At 44.4% G+C, this 15159-nt stretch overlaps 1 protein-coding gene across 1 annotated transcript in view; it reads right to left on the minus strand.

Annotated features, from left to right (window-relative positions):
* EGFR (epidermal growth factor receptor) overlaps positions 1 to 14899 on the minus strand; it is a 221851-nt gene extending 206952 nt beyond the window's left edge. Inside the window, exon 1 of the mRNA XM_086365545.1 lies at positions 14637 to 14899. Coding sequence (XP_086221671.1) covers positions 14637 to 14724 — 88 coding nt within the window. The 5' untranslated portion in view covers positions 14725 to 14899. The remainder of the gene's footprint in view (positions 1 to 14636) is intronic.
* Between the last annotated feature and the right edge of the window lie 260 nt (positions 14900 to 15159).

Here is a 15159-nt window from a genome sequence, read left to right on the forward strand (position 1 = left end):
GGGGCGGGGGGTGGGGGGTGGTGGTGAGGTGTGGGCAGGGTGCATAGGACCTCCCTGTGCCTGTTTTGCAACTTCCAGTGAATTCGTACTTCTTTAAAAATAAAAAGCTAACAACAAAAAGCCTTGCTGTTACAACAAACCACCATTCATATTTACATAACGTGGTCAGTGTTTTCAGTATGCTTTTCCTAAGAACTACAACAATTTAAAAAGTCTTCTGAAATTCTCTATTAAGTGAAAAAAAAAAATTGAGAAAAAATAAGATCCATACGTTCAGTTCAGACAAATACCCACTTTAAAACAGGGTTTAAAAGTGAAGAACTTACTGTCACTAACATTATCTAGGGGATGTACAGTGGTTAACTTCCTTAATCCTCACCTTCCTAACCACACATTTTCTTTTCTCCCATTCTTAAAATTAAAAAAAGAAACGCTAACCATAAAATTAATATTCTAAGAAAATAAACGTTTGCTTGAGTGCTGACTGCTTCCCTCTGTGTCCTGCGTATTTTCAAACAGCCCGCTCCCAGGCAGGCTGTATCCCCACCCCGTACCATGTGACTCCAAAAAGCTCAAGGGTGGCAAGACCCGGAGCGAAGGTTAGAATGCCCTTCATCCCAGCTGTAAATTAAGTGTCTCATAAATCCTCTCACTGTTTATAAAGCAGCTATGCTGCTAGCAATGCCTATGAGATAAATGATCAACTTTGTACCGTTAGCTTTTCCATTTTTGGTGTTTCTTGCAGCAATTTATTTTTACTCACAGATTTAAAACAACTTTAAAAATAACTTTTATATGCTGCTGCTAGGAAATAGCAAGTCTCTAGTGTATTAATTCATGACCATCTGTTATCTTGCAAATTCAAAAACAATGATAGAAATAATAGACAGATAGACAGGAAGAATGATGGGTAACTGGTGCATTTTCATGGCTCCACAAGAGCACCTGAAAATCTTAGTACAAACTCAGTGAAGAACAGGAAAGCAAAGGAAGTTATGAGGCTGGCGCCCGGATGAAGGCAGCGGCCGCTGGGTGGGACGTGTAGGGGCTTAAAACCCATCACAAGTGCACGAAGCACTACCTGAAACAGTTGAATTAGTTTCAGAGCAAATAACACTTCCACTTTTTTCTTTCTTTAGAAACGTAACTGTCACTGAGAGGGGCACGGGCTTCCGACAGGGCGTCTGCGAGGGGACCCTGAAGTCTTAGAGGCTGGGAAATGTGTGTGGCCATCTCTGCTGTGTGTGCTGTGGTGACGAAAGGAGAAAGTGAGCAAGGAAAGCAGAGGAGAAATGGCCTTTCACCATGGCCACAATGAAGCGCCAACGTGCACATAGCACAGGAATAAGTCATCAAGTTGTACAATGAAACCAGGAGCATTTTAAAAACTGGCTCAGGGATCTACAGGAACAAAACAACAACAGCGCTCTTTTGAGGGAAAGTGAGGCCCACTGCGGAGGGAAAGAGTGGGTCTGGGGAGCCTTTGCTGCTGGGACCCCACAGCCTTCCCAGGACCCAGAGCTGGTGGGTGTCTGGGGCAGAGGCAAGCATCTGCTGAGGACACGGGTCCCAGGCGGGCTCCAGAGTGACCCTTCCTGGGCACATGCGTTCAGGTAGGTGAAGGGACAGGAATCGTGAAGGTTGAGGTAAGGGTTAGAGGTTAGAGTGCAAGGCACAGCACTTACACAGTCATACAGTGAGCTCCTGTGGAATGGATAATCATCTCCTTTCATCCTCTTGGCAGCACCAGGAGATAAGCACTACGACTGTGTCTCCATTCTAAAGATGAGGAAAGCAGGACTCACAGGGCTGCTGGGCTGAGCCAGCAACCAAGAGGTGAAGCCCGATCCAGACCCCACACCACCCTGTGTGTGTTCAGGGGGCAGGGGGGCCTCAGTAACTTTTATCCAAAAAGGCACCACATAGCAGATCTAGACGTTCTCTGACATAATCATTTTGTATATTTATATTTTAGTCCCATGTGCACATTTGTTTGTCCTGTTTATAAAACATTTAACCCCAAGTAGATGTTAGAGATACAGAAGGTTATTATTGCCTTTCCTAGAATGAAAAAAAAAAGTCATCTGTCAAATGTTGATGATGATTGGTCCTAGAATCACTGGTCTAATGCATCCTTTAGCATAATAATATGTAGACTGGAAAAATTAATCATAAACATGATAATTCTGGACACAGAACCAGTGAGGTTCACAAACACCCACCTAACGGAAGCTTTTGTTTTGAGAGTAGTTACTTCAAGAGCCCTGAACAGTTGGCACATGTGACTTTGTTGGCCTCCAGTTTGGGAGGTCCTCTTCACCCCACAAATGTAGTCACTTCTTGGCTAAAGAAGTGTCTTCTTTCCCTGTTTGAGTCAAGAAGCCCAGGGACATTTCCCCCATTTAATAATAACATTTTAATAAGTAACACACATATTCCACTCTACAGTCCCCAAAATACAAACAGATACAGATTCTTCAGGAGAATCAAGTCTGTATCAACTAGTGGGCAGAGATCATTGATAAGTGACTGTGGCAAAAAGACACCAACAACAGAGACAGTCAGGATGGTCAGAGGGCAGTGGTTGCACACCTCTGGAGGTGGCACACACGTGCAGACCTACAAACATGTCCCAGCCACGTGTGTCAGGATGCACACGGTTCCCACCTGTCAGGGCCAGCCAGGCCACACCAGGAGGCAGAGGTGTGTGCATGTGTGTGAAGCTCTATGAAATGTCACCGATCAAACTCTAAGGAAACCCCTCTGCAGACACGCTCCTCCCTGTGAGGCACACTCAGCTTCCACCTCTCTGGCCAGAGCCGCTTCCCCAGACAGACACAGACTTCATGATCCTACCCTCTCCCCGTCACCAAGAGACGCCACTGAGTCGGCATGTTTGATGGCTCATTTCAAAACCACTGGGTATTAATTATCATTTGTTACTTTTAAAGTGCCTCTTAAACTCAGCCTGAGCCCCTTCTGGCTGGACAGAGCAGCTTGTGAACAGGACATGTGACAGTCACGAGATCAGGACTGCATATTGTTATTACGTTACATGATACCTAGTGGTTCTGTCTTAATTAAAATTCAGCCTTGTACATAGTGTCCAGAAGTCACCCCGCCTGTAAAACTTCTATAAACTGCACTCGGCAGCCCTGTGTTCACCCCTGTTCCATTTCACTGTGACTGTCACCTCGGTCCACCTCTCCCTTGTCACCTAGGTGAGACGATACAAGCTTAGAAGGCGGATAAAGTCCAAACTCTCCCCAAAATGAGTCGAAGGAGGAAAGAAAAATGCAACAGAAGCAGGCACTCCTGACAACTGTCCCCATCAAGGCATCAAAGACCCCATTCTCATTGGTTCCTAGGATGCTTCAGACCTGGAACTTTTGACTACTTATTTCCCTGGCTACAGTTTGAATGTTTTGTTTTGGCAACTGGGCAACATTATGCATAGTTAGTAGCCACTGCTCAACAATCTAAAAACCTAGCTTTTCTATTCGAGACTTTAAGAACAATCACTACGTCACGAGGGAACATGGACTTGAGATACCTGCCCAAATCCTCCATCTACCTGGGACTTTTGCACTTAGTGCCTCCCCCAAACCAGGCACAAGGTTAAATGTGCATTTAAACAAAAAAGAGTATCTAGAGGCTGAAAGTGAAGCGAAAAACTGGGCAATTCATCTGATTGACTCCTTACGTTGTTCTGTTTCACCAAATTGCTTAACTTTCTGTTCTGCCTTGGCTGGGCAGACTTTGCTGACTGAAGGTGACATGGCATAGCTTTTGCCCAAGTAACTTTCGCAAGACTTAGAGGCTCAGTTACTAAAGTGGCCCTGAAATCAATACACTAGCTGCCTGTTCTCTGCGAGGGTTTGTGCCATCTCAGGCTGCAAAGATCATGTGTTCTCTCAGTGACAGACCTACACCTGTAATACACAGGCAGCAACTGCAGACCAATTATGCTGCTTACTTACAAACTTTTTCCTATTTCACTTGATAATTATGAAATATAAACATGCTTTGCGGGAATTTCTGCTGGAGTACTGAAAAGTTTCCACTATGCTAGGAATAAACAATGACAAACAAATGTCCTTTCCTTCATAATGGGGGAGAACGAACACCGTGTCTGGTACTTCTTTGAGAAAAGGTGTCTCTGCATAAATGAAGTCCTTGTTCCATCAATTTAACTAACAAAGCTCCTCAAAGTGGAACAATTTTATTTTTGTAATAATTTCTCCTTAAAGTCCATGCTTCCAAGGATGATACCATCCAGAATGGGTTCGTGTAAAGGGTGTGAGCCATCCTGGAGTGCACATTGTTTACTGAGTGTGTATCTTTTCATAATAGCTGTTTACACACCCTAATGAACTGAACTATGTGCTCCATTTAAATCACAGATACGACTCTTCACAGAACTGTTTACGTAAATGAGCACACTTTGCCACAGGCATTGCTAACTGATCCAACTGCTCTATCAAGTTGCTTTCTCCCTTCATTTTTCTTCAAGTATTTACAGGTCTGGCAAATTTAAATAAGTTTGTGTTGTATGTGTTCAGTCGCTCAGTCCTGTTCAATTTTGCAACTCTATGGACTGCAGCCCACCAGGCTCCTCTGTCCATGGAATTGTCCAGGCAAGCATACTGGAGTGGGTTATCATTTCCTCCTCCAGGGGATCTTCCAGACCCAGGGATCGAACCCACATCTCCTTGACGGTTTATGACTCTTTACAATAAAGTTATACGTTTAATTTCTAGAGTAAATGTTTTCAAGGCTCATAAATTCACTGCCTATATCTTATGAAATAGGCTACTCTAACACATATATAAGAAAACTAAAAAAATACTTCAAAACATGAGGAAAAATAGGAAAGGGACAAAAACAGAACAGAACTTCTGAGAGGCATTAAATAGAAGTAAGAGAAATATAACAGAAATGTTGAAGAATACTGTTAGTTTTTTGATTCTCAAATTGGACTAAAAATGATAGGCGGTATCAACAGCTAAAAACCCGTCTCAAAGGAGGAGTAAGGAGAGTTTGGGGGCACATTTGACACAGCAGTTCGAAAACAGTGTCTGTTGTGAAGCAGGAAAAGCTCTCAGCACCAAAGTGTCGACTAGTCCGGCGACCACAAGCAAAGTGTAGAATGCCTGTGAGCCTGAGTCCTGCACCTTCAAATGTGAATAATTATCTCCATCCTGTGGGGTTGTTAGGAGGCTTGGAAAGATGGATATTAAGGCATTGTGTAAACTGTGAAGTGCTGTACAAACGCAAGCTGTTATTATTATTATGACATCAATGTTTTAGCATCTAAATTATAGGGACAATACATTTATTATCAATGTGTTTAAATACATATCTTGCATGCATTTAGATTTGCTTTTAATTTCATAGATACTTCCAGTTGGCAGGAGTCTCATAACCATGTGCTTTAGTTATTTTATGGAAGTTGAAACTGGGAAGGTAGATTCCAGCCTGTTTTCTCTTCCCCCTTGTAACTAACAACAGATTACTGGGAAAAAATACACGAAGCTGCATACTGAGACAAAACCCTTGAGCAATGCCACTTTTCAAGGAGTGATATGTGAATATGCTTATTTGTACTAAAAATAATCATAAGCATGAATGTCTTTGATACTTTCTGACTTAAACAATCATATTCTATATTTTTACAGTCCCTTATCAAAGTTTTTTATTGTGATCTTTTGTCAAAGTTTTCTTTCTCTGCAAAGGCTTACTCATAGCAGCTTCCAAAAACAAAAGAAAGGGAGAAAGGAAGGAGGAAGGGAGGACAGATTAAGGTAATACATTATTCTTACTTGTAAATGCGTTCCAGGCAAAAGTACTAGGAAACGGTAAGAGATAAAGCAATCAGGAAGTAACTATAAGGAAAGGTTTCTGATTCTTTATTAACGCTGTAGCAAATCAAAACCAAGAACAAGTCTTGAAACGCCTCGTAATTAAAATCAGTACCTTAAACACCAACAGGTGATACAATAATGCTTCAACTACCACCTTTTGCTTTTTTGTCATTCATGTGGACTTAATCAAAAGTAGATGAAACCGGAAGTTCTGGGCTTTTTTCCCCTTGTGAAAGAGATGGTAATTTTTAAACTTTCTAGTATTACGTTAAAATATACCTTAGTTAAAAAAAAAAAAAAAAAGGCTCTTGCAACTCAGTACTACAACAAACTTAAAATAGTTTAATTTATATTGTTTGGCACAACTTTAGCCATCTACTCTGGCTTATGACACATACGAATGAACTAAGAGATATTGTGTAAATGCAGAAAAGGAATGGCAATGAAATCTCCTGACAATTTTCAGGTATTCAGCATTTGCTGGTAAGTAAGTAAAACAGGTAAAAAAAGTTTTGAAAAACTTTCTGAAATCCCATTTACAATCACAAGAGATTTCCGGGAACACTTGCCTGTCCTGAAGGACTTCCACAGGATCAATAAATGATTTGTCTCTATTCCAGACACTAGAGATGAATTTATGAGTGAGCGCAAAGAAAGCAAAACAGGCACAGTTTTTCACATACATTCACACATATTCAGCTTGTCATCCTGGAGAGACTATAAGCAGTGAGTCAGTTTTCTCCAAGAAAAATAAGAAGCTTTTACCTAGAGTAAAAGAAAGGAACTTTAGCCAGTGGCCATGATAATCTCATGAGTAAGGGACTACAGCTGCTAAGGCCATCATGACATCACCCGCTATGAGCAGGCCTGGGCGTCTGTAGTAGGAAACCATCAGGTATCATGTTGCTGCATTTAAAATAAAGTCCTTCACAAATGCTCTAAGTAAACAGTGGTCTAGAACCACCTCCATATTTCTTTCCACATAAAGGCAGGAATGAGTACACAGGGGTGCATCAACAGCCATTAACCCTGTTACAAGTCTGCCTGCTTGTTTCCAAACAACCTCTGCAAATAAACAGGTAAACCAGTTTTCAACAGTGAATCAGGAAACAGATGTCTTATAATTTACAAGTGAGCAAGGCTCGATTAATGCGAGAGATTTTCTGAGTTCAGTGTGATTTAACAAGTATTTATTGTGTCCAGAACTAGGCAGACTTCTGTTTTCATTCTCTCTTTGCTTTCTGTAGTAGGAGTTACATAAAGGATCGGACAAGGTCATTTTTCTTATTCACAATAAGTTTTAGGGCCAAATCATGCTACTGGGGAGAATGTTAAAACTATCAACTATTGTCCAGATTCTAGTTCAATCCTTCATATCTGGTTACTTTTTAAAAAAATGACCAAATGGCCACTGTATTTTTTAAATGCACTTTACTTTTGATATTGTGAGTTTCCTTATGATTATTAAGAAAATGAAGCAGGAAATGCTAAACGCCTTCGCCCCTGCGTGTATGACATGACCAGTCATGGTGGGCCCACTGCAGGAACATCAGCCACAATATTGCCTCTCTTTTCCCTTCGCACAGAAACCAGGCAAAAACTTCATCCTTTGAGGTTCAACTATATGTCCTCTTCTGGGGACACTGCCACTGTCACAGAGACAGAGGCAGCTCCTTTTTGGGGCTCCCATCAAACCCCTGTCATGTCTGTCATGAGACGCTGTACTACACGTGTCCCTGTCCCAACTCAGCTCTGCAAACTATGCATCCAGGAAGGCCAGACGCAGTCACCGTGCTCCTCCAGTGAACTCAGAACCCAGCCTGAGGTCTGTAGGCAGCACGTCAGCAGCTCTTCCACCCCGGTGTGCATCTCATCGTGGGCCTGACCCCCAGCAATTATCCAGAGGTCTGGGTGGGGATTCAGGAATGGACATTCCTATCAAGATGCTCTTACTGCTGTCTTGGGACATACTTAGAAGCCAGTGGACTAGACTTCTCATGTATCAGTTCATGAAAAAAAAAAAGTAACTTTGAGTCTCTTTTACTAATGAAATATAAACCAGTTCCTTGATCTTGAGGAAACCCATGTGTAATGTGTGAAAAGTGGAAGTCAGGAAACAGACAAAACTTGTCTGCACAAGCTGCACACACCACTTAATGTACTCTTCACAACCCCCCAGGGAGTTTTTAAAGGTATATTCAGTGCTCCATCCTCCAGAAATTTTGACTGGACTGACCTAGGGCATCCTTTTTCTCCAGAAGTTTCTTGGTGAGGAATGTTCAAAGTTCAAAGGCTACTGTTCTGTTTTGTTTTTTAAAAAAGAGTCACCTCCTAGTCTTTTTGGATCAGTCATTAACATATAAAAAAAGCAATCTGATGCTTTCCTACATAAGAAATGGTGAATTCTCATCTGATGATTTGCAGCAGTATACTAACATGATTCTCAACATACATGAGATCATTCCATGATAACATGATTACAAGTACATGATTCTTAACGTACTTACATGCACAATATGTACGGTTGTTGATAACTGCACCTAATCTGGCTTGCTAATCACAGTGGCCTAGTCCAAAAAGCAGCAGGTAATCTAGAACCTGGCCAGGCTCAGTATGGATGGTGACAAAGAGCATGGAAGAGGTTGGGGTGAGTTGTTCCACTGCCAAAAACATTGAAGACAAAGACAGTACCAAAGACACTGAAATGCTAATAAAACAACAATTCAAGGCCACCACTCTCCTGGGCTCCAGACCTGTATACTGCAACTGCGTCCTGGACTTTTCTATCAGAGTACCGCAAATTCCACCAACTGACTCTACTCCTTCTGGAGCACTTGCAGCCTCTGTGAGTGCATTTATGTTTGTCCAGGTTTTCAAGTCAGAAGCCTGTGTGTCATCCTGGAACTCTCTCTTTCTTGTACTCGTGACATATGATTATCAATCAATTCCACCTCCGATCTTCCTGAGTCTCTTGTTCTGCACATTTCATCTCATGTTCTGCTACAGCATTTCATCTGCATGACTCACCCATCTCCCTATTTCTACCATTGCCCATGTAACCCATTCCCCACAAGCCTGCTAGAGTCTTCTTTCCACCAAATACATTACACCAGTTCCTAGCTGCATGGCGCCCCTCCCTTCACACATAGCTCTCAAACAACTGCAGCCTCGTCAGCTCTCCCTTCACCTCCCACCACAATGGATAACCAGTGCTCTTCAGGACTTTGCTACTCTTGACACATTTCTTGGAATGTCCTTCACATCATATTATCTGGGGAAATACACATAGTTCTTTTCAGGCTCAAATGAGTAATCCTTCCATTTGGTGCTACACCTAGCCCCCTCTGCAGGCAGAATTTAAAGCAAGGACTAAATACCAGAAGACTGCTTTATCTTCCATTGAATTCTATCACTGCTTCTGTGACATTTTCACACTTGTTATCTATAGATCTCTTCTTCTTCTACTTGACTTCTAGACACTTATGGGCAAGTATCAAGTCAGATTCATTCCCAGAGCTCAAACTGTGGATGGAACAGCACAAATAGTCACCATGGCTAGAACATAAAGAAAAAAAATGCAAATAAAAGCCAAAGTTGTCATACGTAATAATACCTGTCTTTTTACTCAAAGGAAGAACAACAGTGGTTAATTCATATAATAATAATTAAATATAATAAACTAAGTCAAAGCCATGTTTACTGGCCACCTAGTAACAGGTGCAATTGTGGCTGTATCAAGAACTGTTTTGGACACTCTTGCACTGCTGGTGGGAATGTAAATTGATACAGCCACTATGGAAGACGGTATGGAGATTCCTTAAAAAAAATAGGAATAAAACTGCCATATGACTCAGCAATACCACTCCTAGGCATATGCCCTGAGGAAACCAAAATTGAAAAAGACACATGTATCCTATTTTTCACTGCAGCACTATTTACAATAGCTAGAACATGAAAGCAACCTAGATGTCCATCGACAGATGAATGGATAAAGAAGTTGTGGTACATATACACAATGGAATATTACTCAGCCATAAAAAGGAACACATTTGAGTTCTAATGAGGTGGATGAACCTAGAACAGAGTGAAGTTAGTCAGAAAGAGAAAGATAAATATTGTATTCTAACACATATATATGGAATCTAGAAAGATGGTCCTGAGGAATTTATTTGCAGGGTGGCAATGGAGAAACAAACATAGAGAATAGACTTGTGGACTTGGGGAAAGGGGAGGAGAGGGTGAGATGTGCGGAAAGAGTAACATGGAAACTTACATTACCAAATGTAAAATAGGTAGCTGGCGGGAATTTGCTGTATGTCTCAGGAAACTCAAACACAAGCTCTGTATCAACCTAGAGGGGTGGGATGGGGAGAGAGACGGGAGGGAAGTACAAAAGGGAGGGCATGTGTGTATATATCAGCCTATAGCTGATTCATGTTGAGGTTTAGCAGAAAACAACAAAATTCTGTAAAGCAATTGTCCTTCAATAAAAAAATTAATTAAAAAAAAAAACTGTTTTCGAGACATTCTCATCCAATTATTAGTTCACTAAATTGCAATTCAAGGCTCTTGATAAAGGCACATTCCAGATACAGTCAGAAAAGATACTTGGATCCTGGGTTTTTCCATGAGAACCCACCAAAATGGGGTATAATGCAGAACAGAAAAGGAAACTCTATCCCACACTCAAGCTTTCACAAATGACTTTCTTAAGCAAGCTGCTGAAATTTGGTAGGAGTAAAATTTATTTTAAGCACATACAACTCACAGATGCTCGTTCAACAGGGTCAGACATTTGATATTATACTTCAATGTCTTCAGAGATTAAAATGTCAAATTCAGCGCTTAGCTTCTAATGGGGCTAAGTAAACAAGCTACCACAGTCACCAGCCCCAGCCACCCCTCCTGCCCCACCTGGCTCAGGGAACCTTCTAGACAACTGAATCGTGTCTACCTAAACCTGTTGCAAGGAAGCCGGACCTGATGACTCTGAAAAGGTGAAAATTTCAGTCAAACCGGTTATTTGGCGTAAGTCCTAAAGCCTGGATCCTTGCCTCAATTCAAGCTCACCTGCTGACGCCCATGGGCTGCATGGCAGACTATCCTTAGACATTGTGCAAAGAAAAAACTGTTGGAATTTTCTCCGGGAAAAAACCTTTTAGAAGGAAGATGAAAAAGAAGGTACGAGCAGAAGCTCTGATGCAAATGGGAATGACGTATAAGAACAAGCTACGATGTAAATTCTGTTCCGTATGTGTTGATGGTTCAGAAATAAACAAGTAATTATTAACTGAAATAAAAAATGGTTCTTATAATCTTGAATGTCCACAAATAAAAGAAGAAAACACAGCAGGGTTTGAGAAGCAGAATCTAGTTTTTGAATTACGTCTACAAGGAAACAATGCCTAGAACTTGTTCTAGAACTTGGATCTTTTCTGGAAAACATATCCCCATTAGTAAAACCAAAACCCATTTCTACTATACTAAGTCCAAATTAAAGCACACACACACACACAAACACAACTTTCACAGCAAGTCACATGGCAGGGGCTAGGAGAGCTCCTAGATGTCCTTTAACAAGTTGAGGATCCCCATCACAGATCCTGCCCCCATATCGAGGCTTGGGGTACCAATATGGGCTATCTTCTCTTAAATACCATGATCATCAGTTTAATGTTAGAGCTGGCTTGCCACTCCCGTGAAGAAAGTTTCAGACACTAGCTGCTGGTTCTGGAGCTTGGACCAAAGGAAAAACAAAGAATGTTTTATTTTAAATAGGGCAGAATTCTTCTCTTTATTGACACCACCTCTAAGAACATTTTACAACATGTTAGTGCCATCACATGGACTGAGTCTAATTATGTAGCACAATGAATTCTGGCAATTGGTGTCTTCAAATTTCAGAAAAAGTTCTTGAAAACTTATGGACTATGCAACTAAATATATGAAGCATGAAATGGCAGTCCAAAGCCGATGGGAGCTATCAGCCATTTACTGCTAGATGGAGCTACATAGTGTGGACAGATGACAGCCACACAGATGCTGGTCTCCTTTCCAGATCGGAAAAGCAAGATACTACTTAATCAGTGGCCTAAAGCACCACTCTGGAAACAACAATACAAACCATTAGGATAACCACGGCCCCTTTTAACTCATCATGTCTAGCACATGCGATGCACTCAATAAACATTCATTGAATTGAGAAACAAGGTCTCAGAACCTGGAGCTGGCAAGGGACACATTCACCTTCACACAGCGTGGGAATGAGGACACAGGCTCCTGGCCTCCAGGCCAGTACTGAGTGGGTGTCCTCTAGTCTCCTTAAAGAAAGGGAGGCTTCACCCTGGATACGATTCAAAATCCCCAAATTTGTTCTCTTTTATACAGCCCAGATCTACTGAGCCAAGGATATCACCTGAGGAGGGGCCAGGCAGGATGGCCTAGCTGAGAATACCATCCAGGATCACTTCTGGAGCAGCATCTTCGCCTTTCTGTTTTTCAAAAGCAAGGAACTTGCTCAACACTCCTCCAGCAATCTCCACATTCATCGCTCACTTTGTGACAGAGTTCTTCCACAAAAGGCCTCCTGAGTACTGGGAGCAGGAGTACAGACCATGGGCAGGTGGCTTCCTCATCCCCAGTCTTCTTCCTCCCTCTGCCAGCATCCTACATCACACACACCGACAGGGCTCCTCAAAAGCCAGAACTCGCACAGAGCAACACAGGCAGCGCCTAGGGGAGGGCTCTGGGGCCAGAGTTTGACTATAAGATCTGCCTTTTGCAAGCTACGGGAAAGTCACTTTACTTTTCCATACCTCGGTTTCCCCACATATAATGACAAGAGCCAACTTGTATGGTTGATGTAAGGATTAAAAGGACACTTAAAATGGTGTCTAACAGGACCAAGTGCAGCAAGAACAAAGACAAACCTCTCTAAAATGAGTAAATATTCTAGAATAAAACTTACCAATTTGATCAACACGGGTCTTTAACACTTGCTGTTAATAATTTGCCCTGTACATTTTGGTCTTCTTACTTTAACATTTGTTCACCTACTCTCACTACTCTATTCAGAAGCATTCTGTTTTAAACAAACATGGGACTAACAGGCAATTTAAGTGGTATTTATATATTTCTTAGAAAAGAATCTTTAAGCACTAATAGTAGTGTTCAGAAGGGTAACAGCAAAGAGCTGGGAACATTTCTGAAGTGAGAAAAGTGATGCTTTGGAGGCACTCCAAGGGTTTAAAATAAGGATGGGGTCCCCTTGCCACCTGCCTTCAGGCGGGAATCCTGTTGTCAACTGATTCAGGAGCTGGACCACAGCCTGGGACTCAGAGGAGGAGAGACTTTCATTGAAAAAACTAATTTCTTTCCCTTTTTTTTTTTTTTTTTTTACTAAAATCATCATTCTCTTTCCTTTGCAAGATTGTTAAAACTCCAGATGTTCCAAAAGAGCTTTTTACATCGGCAGCAATCTTGCCAGAGATTTCACCTCTATTGCCAGTGATTTCCAAACTTGGCTGCCCAACAGAATCACCTGAAGAGCTTTTAAAAATTCATACAACCAGGACTCACCCCAGACCAGTGAAATGACAAAGTCTGGGGGTGGGAGCCAGACATCGTTTTTTGTTTGTTCTGTTTCAAATCCCAAGTGATTCTAATTTGAAACAAAGTTTGGGAAACACTGCTTTATGCCTTAGCGCTCCCGCATCAAACTCGCTCAGCACCATACCCTGTGCCAATGACCTCAACAGCAAGTACAGACCTGACTCTCGGAACCCAAGCTGCTCGATCTTGAAATTGTGCAATTAAACCTTCTGAGGCATGTTTCTCATTTCAAGTGGGTTTATGGTCGGCAGTCACGAAGCCAGACTCGCTCATGTTCGGTCTGGATATTTGGCACACGTGAATCACGGACATCAATTTTTTTTTTAATTTAAATTAAGTTTAATATTTTGGTTGGCTTAATGTCAAATTCTTCAAAACTAGAAAACACATCCCAAACACAAAAATTTCTGGATTTTGAGGAGGAAAGCTTGCTGTGAGCCCTGTTTTGAAACCGTGGGGAACCAGCCAGGATGGGTTCCGCCCCTGGGGCGTTCGCACCAAGCCCCGGCTGTTTGGCCACGGCCTGTCCCACCGCTCCGTCCCATCCACCTCGAAGCCGGGACACGCGGCCCACGGGCCGCAGGTGGGGGCGAGTCTCGGGAGTCCCGGGAAACCACCACTCAGGAGAGTCCACCGCCTGAGGGGCGCGGACGGCGGGGGCAGCTCGGGCCGCACCCGGGTGTGGAGGCGCTGTGAGACCCGCCCCCTGGTGCCAACGGGTACCTCGGCCCTCCCTGACTCGCAGCACAGGTGGCCGGTGCCCGGAACGAGCTTCCGGGCCTCCAGGTCAAGGCTGCTCTGGGAGGATGGCTGCCAGGTTCGGGAGCCTGACCGGAGGCTGGGCGCGGGTGCGGGGCCGGGCGCGGAGGGCCGCTCCGGTCCTGGAGGTCCGAGGGAGCGAGGTGGACAGTGTCCCGTCTCAGCTCCCGGCCCGGGCAGATTGTGGGCGCACGTGCTGGGACGCGCTCGCCTGGGCGTCCAGCCCGCGGAGGGCAGGAGAGCTGAGGGGAAAGCCGCGCTCCGGGCTCCTCGGCCCGCCGCGCCCCGCGTCCCGCGCCCGAGGTTGCCCCGCCGCCCGGAACCGAGACGCGCATTCCTCTGCAGCCCGGCGGAAAGCGCGGCCGCCCGGGACGGGAAGGACGGCGGCGCGGGCGTCCTTACCTTTCTTCTCCTCCAGCGCTAGACTCGTCTGGAAGTGCGCTGCCAGCAGCGCCAGGAGCGCCGCGCGGCCCGCCCCGGAGAGTCGCATCGCGCCGGGCTCCGCACTCGGTTGGGACGCAGCGGCCGCCGTGCGCTGGTCTCGGCGGCGCGGGACACGGCGGCGCAGGACGGACAGGGCTCGCGTGGGGCCGCGGGCGTGCGCACCGAGCCGGGGCGGAGGCTGCGCGCTGCGCCAGCCACCGGGACTTCTAGCTCGCTGGGGCGGAGGCGGGGGCGGGGGCGCGGGGAGGCCGGGCTGCAGGAGGAGGGACCGGGAGGAGGGGCGGACGGCGAGCCTGACCCAGGAGGAACCCGCCGGAGGAGCGCCGGCCGGCAGGACTAGGGGCGGCGGACAGCGGCTGCCCCAGGAGCCCGGTGCCCACGAAGGGGCCGTGAGGAGCCGAGCCGGGCGTCCCTCGCGGACGCGCCTGCTGTCTCCCTAATCCAGCCTTCTTCGAGCCACTTTTGTGCGGGGTTACCATTT

The sequence above is a fragment of the Bos grunniens genome, chromosome 22 (assembly GCF_055505025.1).
Source record: "Bos grunniens cultivar Pamir isolate PY7600 chromosome 22, Bosgru_T2T1.0, whole genome shotgun sequence".
Classification (NCBI taxonomy): Eukaryota; Metazoa; Chordata; class Mammalia; order Artiodactyla; family Bovidae; genus Bos; species Bos grunniens.